The sequence below is a fragment of the Melanotaenia boesemani genome, chromosome 12, assembly GCF_017639745.1.
Source record: "Melanotaenia boesemani isolate fMelBoe1 chromosome 12, fMelBoe1.pri, whole genome shotgun sequence".
Classification (NCBI taxonomy): Eukaryota; Metazoa; Chordata; class Actinopteri; order Atheriniformes; family Melanotaeniidae; genus Melanotaenia; species Melanotaenia boesemani.
In genome coordinates, this window is record NC_055693.1 from 4,933,802 (window position 1) to 4,950,841 (window position 17,040).

The window sequence follows — 17,040 nt, forward strand, 5'->3', positions numbered from 1 at the left end:
GTCAGGCCAAGAACAAGGCAGCATGTGAAACTGGTGCTCTGCTGTTGGCTCTGCCCTCGTTGTCTCCTCACATGATCAGCAGGTCAGCTGCTCTGTGATTCTTTGTGGAAGATTTGCTCTCTGCTTCTCAGGCCTGCAGCAATCTCACCCTCTGCATGTCCCTCTCAATGCACAGCCTTTGTTTTTTGTTTTCCACAGATCTCTGGAGTCATGTGAGGAATAAAGAGCACTAAAAACAGAGCTGTGTAAACAAACAGTCAAACCTATAAACGTTTCTGACCCGGATCATCTAAATCATCCTGCTTATAATGGCACACAAACTTTATACTGTAGGATTCTCACCTGTATGATTGCTGTGTGTTTTGCAGGTTTGAGCGCAGCAAAGCTGCTGAAAGCCAGCGGGCTGAAACCTGTAGTGCTGGAGGCCAGGGATCGGGTCGGTGGCCGTACCTTCACCGTGCGGGTAAGACCTGGACGACACCGTCACTGCAGATACTATTCTGAAAGAAAAAGCGCTTTAATCATTCATTCAACAATAACAGTAATTATCTTAATGTTTGAAACATGTTTATAACCCTGCCATCATACAATTTAAAGACATTTTATAGAAACAGCAGGAAATCTTATAGTAAAAAACATGGTTGGAGTGACATAACTTCAGGTACTGAAAGCTGTTTGGCAATACAACAATTGGTGCAAATAGATGAATAAATGAGGTAATAATAATAATAATAATAATAATAATAATACATTATTAGTAGTAGCAGTTTCTTGAATGTTCACGTCTCTTTTTTTATCTTCATGATTTGTTTAAAAATGTTTCATTTACAATGAATGAATGAATAAATACAATCGGTTTGTGTCCAGAGTTGGTCCTTGAAGACTGCTGTCCTGCAGGTTTTGGATGTTTCCTTCTGCAGCACCTGAATCAGATTAATGGGTCAACATTGTTTGGGCAGAACTTGACAACAAGCTGTTGAGGAATTGATTTGAATCAGGTGTGCTGGAGTAGGGAAACATCTAAAACCTGCAGGACTGTGGCCCCTGAGAACCAGAGCTGGACATTCCTGATGTAGCCTTTAAGCCACGTAGTATGTAAAGATCTACAGACTCTACAGCTAAGGAACAAACCTTTACGAGAAAACTCAATCTTGTGTTGCCTATATTTGACTCATCTCACCTGAAGAATCATCCCAACAAACTGAACCAAAACAACAGGGCTGATTCTTTTTTTATATCACAAAAATGTAGCAAAACAGGCAGGATTGCTTTCCACAAAAACACAAATTCTGAAGGAGTTTTTAACATTATCTGTAATATTTTTATTTTTTTCCAGAACAAGGAGACAAAGTGGGTCGATCTGGGCGGGGCCTACATCGGACCAACTCAGAACCGCATCCTACGGTTGGCCAAAGAGTACGGCATAAAGACCTACAAAGTCAATGAGAAGGAGAATCTGGTGCATTATGTCAATGTGAGTGTTTTTTACTTGTTTCCTACTTCAAGACACGGCTGCTGACATTTGTGTGCAGATTCAAACATTTTCCAGTTGTGTCTTACATTTTAAGTTGTCCATTAATTCTGGTAGCTTCCAGAAGATAGCACAGGCATCCTGTGTATGCCCCATTATGGATATAATATAAAGTTTTTGCCTCAAGAGTTCAATTTACTGTATAAACTGAAAAGCTCTTATTATTGCATTAAAGCCAGAACCCAAGTGGTGACGCAGGTTTCACGTTAGCAAGTATAATTTAAGCAAATTAGATAATCAAATTAAAAAATGAGATTACGTACAATCAATGCCCTCCAAGGAAAAGGTTTAAATGTTTGACACTTGACAGCATCTTGTTAATGCACAAGGAAAAGATCGTCCCGGTTACGAGGACGATTCTTGTGTTGACCATAATTTGGAAATTTGTTTACATGCAACACTAATATGCATATTTTGCTATAAATGCAAAGAGAAAAATCACATTTATTGAATATAGCATGATATGTACACAACTACAAATTATATTTAAATTTAATCTAACATATTGCATATCATTGGACTTTTGGGTTTGGGGGTTTGCAGGTAGGGCCCAAATGCAAACTATCAAGATTAATTGTTGTAAAACAAAAATCAAAAATAATTTCTTTAAAAAAAGACATAAACTAAAGACGAACAGAAGTAGGGAACCCAGCTTAAGGCCATGAAAGGACTAAATACACTTTTTTACACACAAACAGAAAGATTTACTGGAGACTGTGCAGAAATTTGTTTCAGACTTTCGTTGCAGTTCAGTTCACGTATGTACTTCACAGCTGGAAATACTGCACCATGTTTATTTACCTTTTATCCACAATACTGTGGAGCAAGTGGGCAGCATCACATCAGAAGAAAAGTTTATGAAGAAGCTCAGAATTCATCAGCGAGGCGTCAGTAAAACTGCAGCAAGATATCCAAAGTGATTGCAATGGGGGATTACATACATACAGGGAATATATCAGGAAATTTTAGAGCTGCAGTTCATCTGAAAACTAATAACTTTAAAACTTCACCAGCATTTAAAACATGACTGAGAAAACACAATCAGCCAGGAAAGGCCCATTTATGTTCTACGCTAAAGACGGATACAGAGCATTTGCTCAGAGATGTCCAGGGGAATATTCAGAAGAAAAGCAAATATAATGTCTTTGCTGGGACTTCCTATATGTCTGTTAAGCAGTGAGCCAGCCAGCCTTAGCTCTGCAGCATTAGCAACTGGAGATGCTAATCTTTGCCTAAGGGGTTTCTGTAATGCGGTTTCTCTCTTCTCTGAGTGGTTGAAAGGCAAACAGAGATACTGAGGTCATCTTTCTTTGTTCTTGTTATTCTTTGCTCTATATCTCATTAGTGTGGGTGCACCGCTGTCCTTAACACAGTTGTATTCTTCCACCTGATTTGATTTGCCGTTGCTGCTGTACCCTGGTCAAGCTACCCCTGGTTGTAAATCACTGGACTAGACTGAAGTAGTGTGGCTGGCAGCCTTGTCTCTGTGTGTTGGGTGGCTGGAGAGCTTATCTCCATGCAGGCTGTGTTTCAATCAGATCTTCAGAGGTGGACTTTGAGCTGCTGTCCCAGGGGTATTTGTGCAAACACATGCACAAACTTACAAACCTAAAAACACTTTCACTGCTCTTTCTGGAAAGTTGTTCTCAGATCAGAGGCTGCATATTGACCTCCACCACTGTTTCATTATCATCACAGTTATTACCCTTACTAGTCGAAACAGGTTCTGGCAAGTCTGTTGTCAGCATTTTTGTATTGTGTATGTATTTATGAGTACAATGACGATGATAACCTTTAGTATATGTTTAATTATAGTGGTGATAGTAGTGATAACCATGATCATTCACTGGTGGTGGTGACACTGGGTGGGTGGGCTAATGCATACATTATAAAAGGCAGCTGACGACATTTTAACATGAGTATTACATCTGAGATACAAGATTTAAGTCTTTGAGCCGTGTGACTACTTTTTAAACCACTGCTGAAAATTGCATACCCATGATATTGCTAGGCGATTAATCGAATTTTAATCTCTGTTACGATCTGGGTTTTCAGCGATAATAAAAATGAAATGATCCGATTATTTGCTCCTCCTCAGTTTACGCTTGTGCTGTTTTCAGTTGCAAATCTAGCTGCAGCGCTCTGGTGCAGACTCCTCCCACAGCTCCAACCGCTTTGGTCTTATTCAACTCGTGTTGCAAACACCTCTCAAATTATGGGCTGGGCACATGGGAGTCGCTCCTTCTCCATTCATTTTCTATGGAACTTGTGTGTGTGCACACGGGGGCTCGCAGCGCGACGCAAGAAAATAGAAAAATGTTCAGTCTTTTTTGTGAGTCGTGACTAAACAATCCACCAGCTCCCAGAGACACAGAGAGACAAACGTTATAAACAAGCAGAAGTTTTTCTTGCCAAAGACCAGTGAACAACCCGGGATTTAAGAAAGTCATCAACACTTTAGACAAACGGTATCACTGCCACCTCATCACTATTTTAGTCGAGCCATATATAAATGTCACGCTACATTTCATTGACGCGGATTTCAGCATGAAAATGAAATGTTTCCAGAATCAATTTTTTCCAGATCACATCGGGCAGAACATAGCTGCTGCTCTGAGACAAACAATAGGTTACCACAGACAGGGCTTCATGTTTAGGGCTTACTTTACAAAAGGTCAAGGTTAAGTTTATTTATACAGCAAACAAAAACTTTCAGGATGTTAAAATGTGTAAGTATCAGTATGTGTGTTACTTGTGAAGATAAATGAAGATGACACATAGCACAAATGAAACAAGCTTCAGGCTTGCCTAGAAAAATAAACACTATCGGGATGAATATGAATGGTGCAGCTAGATCTCTGTCAAAAATTAGAGGTTTTAGTTAGAGCTGGGTTAAAAAAAAATCAGCTAATTGAATTGATTCAAACTGAATCAATTCAATATCAATTCATAAAACTGGGAGATCAGTTTTGTTTTTAATGGTTCCCTTTTCCAGTGACACTGCGTATGCTTGCGTGACTTACCGATGGTTGGTGTGATCTTAGCAGATACGCAACTGAAAAGTTTGCTTTTGTCCAAAATTGTCTTCTCTCGCTGAGATGATGCTAAATTCTAATTTCATTCACCACTGTATTAAATTCACCTATAAACTGTTTAGCAGCTTATTACCTCTCACATTAGCAGCTAACGCTAAGACCATGAACTCCACCATGTTCAACAAAGTCTTATAGTTATTTTGAAAATAACTATAAATGATGTATAACTGTTTCTTGTTGAAACACTACAATGGCTGTGAGTGTATAACAATAATAAAATCTAATCAAACTTTATTTTTCAAGCACGTGTCAAGCATAACAGCAGCACAAAGTGCTACAAAATAATAAAAACAACAGTTTTTGCATCTTAAAAACACAAGCAATCACACACCCGAGTTTATCACAAAATAAATCAAAGCACACACACACACACACACACACACACACACACACACACACCACTTTCTTTCTCACACACACAAACTAAACTAACATAGAGCCCCACCCCCACCCCTCAATTCCACTCTAAAACAAACTGTCTCTTAGTAAAACACAAATCCGATGAATACATATTCGAGGCTACAATACTATAAAAAGTTTTCGCCAAACACATTTTTTAATTTGATAGAAATTTAGAGCACATGTCTGGGTAATGGTCACCCTAGAAATGACTCAACTTGTGTGGTGTATTTAAAAGTCTGTGCAGCATGTTGACTATCCTGTCAGTGCGCAATATGGGTAGGAATCAGCCACAATGCAGTGCTGGTACTACTAGTACTAGTCCACACTGGTGTCAGATGAACACCACCACATTGTGGAGAAGCAGAACAAAGAACAGAGAGTTCTTTATTCTGCAGACAGTGACCTTGTTAAACAGTGACTGTTGACTTTGATGAGGGATATCCTGCAGCTCTTCACATGCAATGGAACATAATTATGTAATGCACTTTCTTCAAATAAAAGCCAAGATTTACGATCTTTGATAAAGATTTGATGTTTCAAAATGATATCTGGAACTTGTGCACCACATTTCTATATATTGTTAGCCTCATAGCATAATTGAGTCATATTTTGGCTAAATTGTGATGTTTGTCTAACTGTACTCTCCTTATATTGCAGATTGGCTGTGTATAATTACCTTTAAAACTTTAAAATATGACTAAGGCTAACAAAATATATGTGTTTATATGATCTCTTAACCAGAAATTCTGATGTGCTAGAAAGTTTGGAGTTTTTAGAGTCGTATTTTACCAACACTGGTGCTGAAATTATGGGAGTAATTAAAAAAAGCACCTGCATAGTAGCACAAAACTGATGACACAGTACACTTTGCTGCTTGTCTTGTATTATCAGTGTCGCACTGTTGTTGGAAGCATATCTGTATCTTATCAGTCTTCTCACTCTAATTTGATAGAAAGTCCTCTGATTTTTGCAGCCTCTTATCATTATAGTGGTGCATGCAGGCCAGAAAGTGCTTTAGGTTAAATGAATCAAATGCCTTCATTGTAAGAGGAGGATATATAACTTTGACAAATGCTTAATATAGTTCAACAAAATGTTAGTGACAGTGATTTTATGAAATTAGATAAAAGTGGTATTTTCCCTTCTGGTGTACAAAGTACAATGACAAGCATGTGTTCATTCCTTTTGTTCCCATGCTGGTCATTTTTCATTTGTAAGGCAGCCAAACTTTGCAGAGTTTACTGTGTACTGAGCTTTAGAGTCTCTGGAGGATGTGCATTTGTAGAAATGTTGGTTATGAGGGAGCTTTTTTTTGCTTTGTTTTGATTTTTTTCCATTTAAAGACTTTTATTAGGTTAAAAAAATATAAAGCCGGAAAAATTATAGAAGAGGTGTTTCAGAAAATAAATTTCCTCTAAGGGCAGTCTATTATTTCCCCAGATGTACCCAAAAAGTACTGCCTACTACTGCTAGAACTTCTTCAAAATAAGTGTTATGTGATCTGATGAGGTTATGGTTGACATCATGCTTCATAATACAGAATTATTTAGTCATTTATTAATGACTGATCTGCAGCGAAGCGTGGTTTCATCTACTACTGTGTCAGTGGGGCTGATGGACTATTGACCTACTTCACTGTTGCTGTGAAATGTCACAAGCATGACGTTGGGTGCAGACAGGAGTCAGAAAATACATCTGAGTGTTACTGCCAAGCCACTTGTCAGCTCTAAGTGCATTCGATGCTAGTGTCTCCTTGGCGACTATCTCAAGATCCACTGAAAGAAATCACATGTGCACAGCACTCGTAGCTTCCTGTATGGTTTCCATGGCAGCATCCCTCATCAAAAGCTGCTCTATCATTGTCGGACTGTCTGTGCAGATGTGTGCAGAGGTGAGGAGTAAGTTGTGTTTCTCCCACAGCTGACTGTGCAAAAACAGGTGAAGATCTGAAATGTAAAGGATGTCTTTACTTAAAGGACCATGCAGGTGATACTTCATTGTTATTGTCTGAGAATGTGAAGGAATATCACACTCAGTTGCATAGAACAGTGATCCCCATCCCTGGTCCTCAAGGCCCACTATCCTGCAGGTATTAGACGTTTCCCAGCTGCAACACACCTGATTCAAATTAAATGGATCTCTGACGAGCTCTGCACAAGTCCGCTATGATGTATTGGAGTCAGGTGTGTTGCAGCAGGGAAACACTGACTGTCTGCAGAACAGTGGGCCTTGAGGACCGGAGTCGGGTATTCCTGTTATAGAGAATGAACATGTGATGTCACCGTAGCTTTGACACCATCTTGGAGGAACCCAGTTACTAATTCCATCACACTTTCAGGTTTCTCACTAGTAAACTGTGTTAAAAACATGCTGAAAAGAAATGCCCACACTGAGATAAGCTCACAAGAGAAGGGAAGAGTTGTTACGATGCAGAAACACTAATTAATAACTTAGCTCATTAAAAGCTGCTGAGCAAGGAACGGTTTTCAGGTTTAAATGCATTTCCAACGGTTTCAGTCTCAGATGTTGGAGTTTATTTGGTTTTTGGTGGAGGTTCCTACACCTGTCATGAATTTAAAAATTACTTTACTTTGCAAACAGATGGATTAAAACCTGCAAGTCTACAAACATACATCATACATGTACATGTCCAGCTCAGAGGCTACCTCCAGAATTTGGGAGTACAAATGCAATGAAGAGCCTGTTTCTTCAGATTTCAACCATCAAATTCAACAAACAACAACAACAAGCTGTTTCACATTGGGAGAGATGATTTGGCAAGTTTTTCATGGGCACAGCCCACATACTCGACTCTGCTGTTCATCCCTCAAATGCATTTTCTTTACAAATGTAACTCCATTTAAAGGGGAAATAAGCAGGCTTTCTAACTGTATACTATTTATTTCCAAGAAGCATTGAAATAATCCACAAAACACAAATTGTATTACTTTTCGTTTGTAGCTTGTAACTTGCTCGTAAACATAAACTTTGAACAATCAGTCTTCTGAGCTACTTTGGATACTTTAAAGTTGATTAGATTAGATTAGATTAGATTAGACTTTATTATCTCACAGTGGAGAAATTCACTTGTTACAGCAGCTCTTGTTATAGAATAAAGTGAGTTCAGTGCTTTAGTTTTAAAGCTGGTGCTCACATTGTGAATCAGATGCATGCAACTGTAAAATGCACTCCCAAAACAGATCAACTTGTTAATCGAGGCACTGAGAATAAAACATCTTATGGTTGCTGGCTTGACTTTTGTGGGTCTGTTTGCCCTGCAGCTCATGGAAAGCTCTAATTCCTGCAGCTCAGAGTAAATCAACTCATTACCCTCATTCATCAGATGGACTTTCAAAGGCATATGTTACTGTTTGGAGTTTTACAACGTTGTTTTGATTGTAAGTAGCTTTGGATTAACAAAGAAGTAAGAAAAACTCCCAACTGATGTGGCATTGGGCAGGTTTCCTGTTCCTGCTTGAAGTTTGTGAAGGAATATAAAGTGCAAAGACTGAGACTTACATCTAACGTATACAACAATGTCTGCATTTCCTCACATGACAAGAGCAGGAGTAATAGTAAACCATCATGTGTCCCGGGCCTTTCTGTAATTAGGGTTAGCTTTCAAGCAAGCTGCGAAGCTAATCAGCTTTACTGTAGCAGATTGTAATCCAAAAGGCCAGAGCTGGTTTCCCTTATCAGCAAACTACGGGCTGATGCGCCTGCAGCCCTCAGAACTGGATTTATTGATGAGCTATCATTATCAGAAATGCGGGGGACACACTTTGATTAAATACCCTTCCTGCTTATGGGAGACTGAGAGAGCGTGGGATTGTCCTGTCGCTCCCACAGTTCTCCTGACGTCCTGCACGTTTGCAAAGGAAACCATCTGGTGGTTTTCAAGTGCCTCTAAAGTCGTGGTTCTCAAACTTTTTTCAGCACTGTGGGATGAGTTTTCAGCTAAGTAACCATAAACCAGGGGTATCATTTGTGTTTTAGTTCAGGGGCCACATGAAGCACCATCTGGTCTCCAGTGGGCTGAACCAGTAAAATATCAGCATAATAACCTTTAAATAATAAAAACTCCTAATTTCCTGCTTTGTTTTAGTCCAAAGAAGTACAAGACAATTAAAGATGTTTACATTTAATGAATCTTTTCTGTAGAAAAATAAACATAGTTTCAATTATATTTAGCCTTCGCTACATATTTATTTTTATTCATTTATTCATTTACATATTTTATTTTTACTATATATATTTTATATAATATATATCTGTAGTTATATTATATGTTTATAGTTTTTAAATACACTTTATAATTCTTTATTTAAAATCTTTAGTTTAACATATTTATAAATCAATTCTGTTAACTTCATACATATTATTTGATTTAATTTACATTCATTTAACATTTATTTATTGAATTAATTTACATTCAATTTCATTAACATGTTTGACATATTTACTTTTTTTTATTACATTCATTCCAACGTACAGATCACAAGGATCTATGAAATCACAAAATATTTAATCCCAGGTATTTGGGAGTGAAATATTAAGTATTTTATATCATGATCAGAGTAACTTTTCAAGCTCTAGAACTTATTTTAATGTACATACATATAATTTTCCACGTGTGCAGTAATCCTGACTCATCTCATAATATAAACTGAAGTCAGATCTATTAAGTAAGAAAAACATGAAAGATAGAATAACTTATTTTTTTATTTTCTAATGTACCCAATGGAGTGTCTCGACTGGTTTCACTTCAACTTTTGGTCTTTTGACTAAAAATATCCAGCGTGGAGTCGAGTGAAGCTGCTGTTTCCATTGTTAATTTTGGAGCAAGGTTTTCTACAAGTGAAGTCCATCATTTCACGTTCAGTCAGAAGATTAAACTTTCTGAATATTAGTTGTGAGCTCGCACTGTTCCCAGCAAGCGATGCACCATATTAAACATTTCTACACCCGTTCCTGACCAGATCTCAACTGCAGAAGTCACTGCTGTAATTGAAATTAAAGATGTGTTTCAGGAATCTTGTTGGACCACAGCTGCTGAGAATGATTTTAGCAAAAGGTCAAAAACATCTGTATTTACTGGCTTATCCTCCCCCAAGTATGTCTCATCCAAACAGCTGAAGATGCTTCATTTTGACAGTTTGTTGGATGTTTTAAAGGTGGAAATTACAAAAAACAGCGTTGATGCTTTTTAAATGCATCCAAGTTGCTGCAAATTTGCACATCTGGTTAAGATTTTATTTCAGTTCCCTTTCTCTTTTTGACTTATTTGGCTTCTAAAATAAAGAATGGAGGATACAACACTGTAGACGTCCTCAGGCGGCCTTCATGTCCATTTATCATGAGCAAAATGGGAAGTTGGAGGAATTACTGAACCAAGGAAACATAAATATAAATAAAGTGGAAAAGAAAAAAAGAGTTTGAACAATTCTAAGGATCTGAAAAGTAAAAATTTAGTCTGATCAGCATTATTCTTCAGCACAGTCTGAGCCTCCTCAGACACGATTTCTTAAAGTAGTGTTTATGGATAGTTACCCAGTCTTCTTGAAGGATTTTCTAAAGCTCTTCTCTGGATGTTTCTGCCTTTTTGTTTTGCTCTCTGTCAAAATGATCCCACACTGTTTCAATGATCAAAATCAAATCAGCTGTATTTAAAATAGTACATTTCAAAGACAAGTGTATCACAAAGTGCTTTACAAAATGCATAAAACAAATAAATAAATTCATAAAAATAACTTGTTAATAGAAGTATTGTTCACAGCACTAAAAGTGAAAATAAAAAAATATGAATTAAAACGTTAAAATAAACATGGCATCCCAAGGCTGAGAAACCAGACTTTACGTATTTTTTCCCAGGACACTGCATCACTTTACAGCATCGCGTCACATGCCAGCAACTGGATATCAACAAACTGGCTGACTCAGCAAGGAATCACAAGAGGTATTATTGAAAGAAGCAATGAAAAGAAAGAGAGAACGGGACAAAGATATAAGACAAGAGTCAACAGCGGACTGACTTTTACTGACTGGAGAGAGCTCAGAGAAGAGAGCAGAGTTAGCCTTCATTAGGAGAAAATCTGCCAACATTTAGTAGTGGGGCTTTGAAAACAGAGAGGGTGTCAGTATTTCAGACCCATGTGAGTTTCCACAGGAGAGGACCTTTAAAAAGCTAACCCTGAGCGAGTTCATTTTAAGCAGGAATATTTTTGTGCAAAAAATAACATAATCTGAGCAAACAAAGGTTAATTCTGTGCACACAAAATGAATTTCCATATTTGCTCCAATCTGTGTAGATGTACAACGATAAAACAAAAAAAAGTTTGAAACAACTCTTGATTTAGAAACCATCTTTTCCAGTGTTATCATGATGCAGAGAAGCAGCCAATCAGGATGACTTTGTCCAAACCTGTGATTGGTTGGAATTGTGGTATATTTATAGCGCTGCAGCTAGTTGAGCAGTGTTGACAGAAGTGATCACACGGTTCACTGAGAGCGTGTGCACAGGTGTGTGGCAGTTTGCAGAGGAGAGAACAATGGGGGGGAAGATTAACAACACTGAGGGAAAGTTTTATCTATTTGTGTGCACAGAATATATTCTTGTTTGTTCAGATTGCTATTAATTGTACAAAAAAAAAAAAAAAAAAAATACAACTGATCTGCAAAAATGAATTTCCTGCCGTCAGAACGTCCCTCTGCTCGTTAGAAATTAGACATAATGATGACGCCAGAGTAGTAGTCCATCCTAGATGTAATGAAAGCACAGAGAAACCTGTTTAAAATCTGGATTAAAACATAAATTGTGGTCAAAATTTACTCAGAGGTTCCCTGCAGTAGTACAGGGAGCCGCAGTAATGCCACCTAACGCTGCAGTGTCGTTGGAAATAGAATTTCTGAGGTTGCTGCAGCCAAAAACAGTGACCTCAGTTTTATCTACATTCAACAACAGGTAATTGCAGGACATTCAGGCTTTAATGTCTTCAATACAAGATCAGACTTTTCTCAGGTCTCATGGGCAACATCAGCATAAATATGAAAATTAATGTCATATTTCATATGTTTATTAATAGTAACGTATATAAAGAAATTGGACCAAGACCAGAACCCTGAAGAACTCCATAACAAACTTGGGTATTTTTAGAAGATAGAAACAACTTAAACCAGCCTAAAGCAGTGTTGTTGATCCCAATGTTCAAGCCTTTGTAATGAGATTTTATGGTCACTAGTGTAAAATGTGCCACTTTGATCTAACAGGACCAGCAAAGAGAAAAGACCATTATCAGAAGTGATAAGAAGGCCATTTGTAACTTGGAATATTGCAATTTTAGTACTGAGGTGTGATCTAAATCCAGACTGAAACAAATTTTAAGGGGCGGTGTGGCTCAGTGGGTAGAGTGGTCGTCCTAAGGGTTGCCGGTTTGATCCCAGCCCGGAGAGCCCATGTCGAGGTGTCCCTGAGCAAGACACTGAACCCCGAATTGCTCCTGATGGGTGGTGGTTGAGCTCCTTGTATGGCAGCTTCCGCCATCAGTGTGTGAATGTGTGTGTGAATGGGTGAATGTGACATATATGTAAAGCGCTTTGGACAAAAGCGCTATGTAAGTACAGACCATCTCAGAGGTAAAAAGGAAAGTTGGATATAGGTCTGTGCTTGGCAAGAACAGATTAGGCTTTTTCAACAATGGTTTTATGTTGGCAACCTTGAAGGCTTTTTCATAGCCAGTTGATAAAGACAGATAAAGTTATCTGGTTAAGTACAGAGGTGATGATAACAGGTACAACATCTTTACATATGCAGGGGTTAACAGGCTAGTTTATGAATTTGTGGACAGTGCTGCTTTGTTCTACACTTGTGTGGCTTTTCTGTTTGTATTGATAGTAGCAGCGTATGGTTTGATCTCAGGGCGTAAGCCAGTATGTGAAAGCAGTAATTTGGCTTCCCACCGGTTTAAGGACAACATCCATCACCTGAAGATAAAGATGAATGAAAATAAAATATACTTTATTAATCCCAGAGGGAAATGGCAACTTTTTTTTCTGCAAGATCAGGAACAGGTTTATGTGTGTTGCTCTGCATAAATGACATACGCTAGCTTCCTTGGCTGTCCTATTGGTGCTGTCCTCCTCCTCACTGTCACATTTCTTCTATGGTAGACACCTGCTGGAATCTGAAAAACATGAGACATTCAAAAGTGACTCAATGAGCAACAGTGAATTACGTACCCAGTTACTGTCAGTGTGAAGACCTGATGTTGAGGTCCAGGTTCCAGGAAAGACTCATATCTCCATCAGACCTGTTGCCACTGATTTTCAGTCCAGTTCTTATGTCATGTGACATACCTCAGCCTTTTCTCCCTGTTTCTCTTCCTTAAGAATGGCTTCTTGACAGCCATGTTTCCATGGAGACCATTTCTGATGAGGCTTCGGCCAACAGTAGATGGATCAGCTGAAGGTCCAGATGCATCTCTCAGGTTCTGGTTCAGGATTTGTTCCTATTTCTCCAGGACATCCCTTTCAGATCCCATTCATCTGCTGTAGATAGTTTTTTAGTCCTGACACTTCTTTTGTCGTCTTCGTGTCCAGTTTCCTGGAATGTTTTTAGGGACAAACATCACGCTGAGAAATACAAGTTTTCACCTTCGCTGTTTCTGCTAAAATCCTATTTTCTGTCTGTGAAACTGTGTAATCTTTGGTGTTTTTAATAGATTCAACTAGAAGGAAATAAAACTGAGTCTAGGTTGCTTATAACTTTTGACAAATTGTCTAGGTGTGGATACAACGCTGGGTTATCCCTTGAGCTGGAGCCTTTTTATGCTTGAATGATTCATAGTTATAAACAAAAGATATTCCTCTGAAAGGGGTCAGGTTCAAAGTCAGAACTGAAAAACAAAAAATACTGTTAATAATTAAAGAAAGACCTTCAGAAATTCTGGTGATCTATTTATCACTACTGAAGCCGCTGGAGATAATTGGCTTACTGGTCCATATCTGTGGTTATAAATCCCAATACTGTGCATTTCTATAAAGCTTTATTATGATCTCCAGCAGAAACATTAGAGAACCTGAAGACTCTAAATTTCACCATAATGTCTGTCATTTTATAATCTTTGTGAATTTTATGGTTTGCACACAACCACAATGATGTGTTTACCACTTCCTTTTAAGTAGTAATAACAAGTAAATATGTATCCTGACACACTTCCCTCACTAGAAAACTGACTTTTTGTGCATTTGATTACTTGATTGTGATTTAGAGGCTTTGGATTCAACACAGAATGGAAAAGTAAAGACTCTTAAGAAATAAAACATGTAGCTTTATATACCCAGTTTTAAATCATATGGCCTATTTTTGTTCCTCTAAATAATTAAGTTAACCTCTAAACTTATACCTAATAGTGTATTAAAATGTATGTATTTTGCAGAGCTGCAGGCCTAGTTACGGTTGGCAGAATCAAAGAGCTTCTACAGTTATGCTGAACAGTTAAATCTTCAAAAAGAAGTTGGAAAAAAATTTCACATACACATGTAGTGAACATCTAATCTTTGCTGGCACTCATTTACCTTTAGCCGTAAACTAAAAAGAACTTCAAGGCCAGATTAAAAGTCAGAATATTAGGGTCACATCCCTGCAGGAGTAAAGAAAAGTTACAGAGAAAATTAAGTTGGATGTTTGGTGATTTAATGCCAGTGTGACCGGGAAATAATCCTAAATAAACTGGTAGGTTACATAAGATGCAAGAATAAGATACTTTTCATAATAATGATCCATTATTGGTCCAGTCATTCTTGTTACTGCACGAGTGATACAAGTAGCCCTGTTCTCTGCAAGTCTTGCAGAGCTTTCTTGCACTGAAGATGTCATGCTAGAAAGATTAATGTAAGATTACATAAACATGGATGCAGAGGGGACATAAATTCCCTTCCTGTGAGGCAGTAAAACTTCTATAAACACTAAACTCTGCTGCATCAGCATTCACAGTGTTGTATACATATAATCTGCTTCATTGCTTTGAGTCTGTGCCCTTTTCCCCTATTTCTCCTTTTCCACGTAAGCCATGTAGTTAATAAGTGATTACAGACGCTCTTATCAAGGTTGATAGCTCCGGCTCGGTCATATGAAATTACTCAATCTCTCAAACCTGTCCAATCATTCTGAATAAGTCACGTAGACCTCAGTTTTGCAGAACAGAAGGATTTCAGCTGGTTTTATATATTCATATATTTTGTAATTTATTGGTATATGGTAAGAAAGTCCATTAAGAAAATGAAATAGGAAAGCACTACTCAGAACACATCTTAAGAATGTGATGCTGTTCTGAATTATTTGACTTGATTACTGATTGTCATTTAGATCTATGAATTCACACACACACACACACACACACACACATATATATATATGTGTGTGTGTGTGTGTGAGTTTTTCTGCATTTTGTTGCTGCACTAATCATCATAAAACTGATACAGGACCATCTGGTTCCTGAAGTTGTCTTTCTGTTTTAGATTTTATAAGTTAATTCTGTTTTTTGTTTTATAAAAACAAGTAACTTAAAAAAATGTGCACAAAAATTTAAATCAAACTTGAACTTAACACCCAAATCCAGGAGTACCGATAATTATAGGATAATTACTAAAGTACATTGAGCTGCTTCCATCATGACTCAGTTGATCCATATTATTGTGACATGTAAAAACTCAGTTTTAGACTTCACATCTCTCGGATACAAAACAAACATACAAAAAAGAAACAGAGAACAGAGGTGCATCATGGCTTTATTTGCTCTGATTGCCTCTAATTTAGCCACAAGGGGGCAGTGTAAAATACGTCAAACACCTTCGATCTATGTGAAGAAGTCATTGCGAGAAGAAGTAGAAAAGAATAGGAATCAGAGCTCATTGTCGCAGTCAGTGCAGTTGGATCAGTCGGCCTTTTTTTCTTGCGTTAGTTTCCAAATTTATCCGATCATTTGACCAATTAAAAGTACATGTTGTCTCATCACAGATTTAGCTACCCTGTTTGCTGTTTTAAAGACTGCATGCAAGCCTGTCTGCACTGGTCGAGCACCCATAATCCTCCACTCTGCATGGTTTGCGAACAGCACAGAAATATGACTGTGGGATCATGAATCCAGTTTAAAGCGGTCTCTCCAGGGAGATAAAAGTGCACATAGTTTGAGTTCCACATGGACCCTGATCATTGCTGCTTCCAGCTTTAGTTTGCACTGTAATTTACTCACTATTCACCATTTTCCAGCTGATTACTGTCCTGTTTTTTAAACAGAGGCGGGAACTGCTAAAAATAACTTTCAGATATTTAGATTGCAGACTTTATACTGCTGCTAGTATTACATTAAAAACATTAAAATAAAGAGCTATTAATGAAGGAAAAAATGTCCCCCTCCAAACTGTTGATGCAGGGGAGACACAGTTTTGTATTTTTGTTTACCATCATTGAGACACGGAAACTTTTAGGTTACTTATAAAGATAATGTTTTGATTGTAATCTTTTTCCTGATCCAACAGGGAAAGTCTCACCCATTCAAAGGCTCCTTTCCTCCCATGTGGAACCCTCTCGTCTTGATGGACTTCAACAACCTCTTTAGGACGATGGATGAGATGGGGAAAGAGGTAAATCCAGTCTTATGCAGCTGAGCTTTTCAAGCTTATAAATCTCCTCCACGTTTTGTCCTTTTGCTGAACCTTCTGGTGTGTTTTAGATTCCTAAAGAAGCACCCTGGAGAGCTCCACATGCCGAGGAGTGGGACAAGATGACCATGCACCAACTCTTAGAAAAGATCTGCTGGACCAGGTAACTCACAGAAAACATTTCTGCCCTGGGAAATTATGGGGTTTTACATATTTTTTTCTAATTCTTACCAAGACCTCAAATATTCAATATATTGTATGTAAAAGCACTAACAGGGGCAGAGCTAAGATGTGTCCATGGGCAACTTGCTACCACTCTGGCCACCTGATACATTTCCTTCAGAGGGCTATTTA

General features: G+C 38.0%; 1 protein-coding gene across 1 annotated transcript in view; it reads left to right on the top strand.

The window, feature by feature from the left end:
• The window catches only part of mao (monoamine oxidase), a 45,139-nt gene that overhangs the window by 18,939 nt on the left and 9,160 nt on the right, over positions 1 to 17,040 (top strand). The window contains exons 2-5 of the mRNA XM_042000979.1: positions 369 to 463; positions 1,337 to 1,474; positions 16,564 to 16,668; positions 16,758 to 16,849. Coding sequence (XP_041856913.1) covers positions 369 to 463; positions 1,337 to 1,474; positions 16,564 to 16,668; positions 16,758 to 16,849 — 430 coding nt within the window. The remainder of the gene's footprint in view (positions 1 to 368; positions 464 to 1,336; positions 1,475 to 16,563; positions 16,669 to 16,757; positions 16,850 to 17,040) is intronic.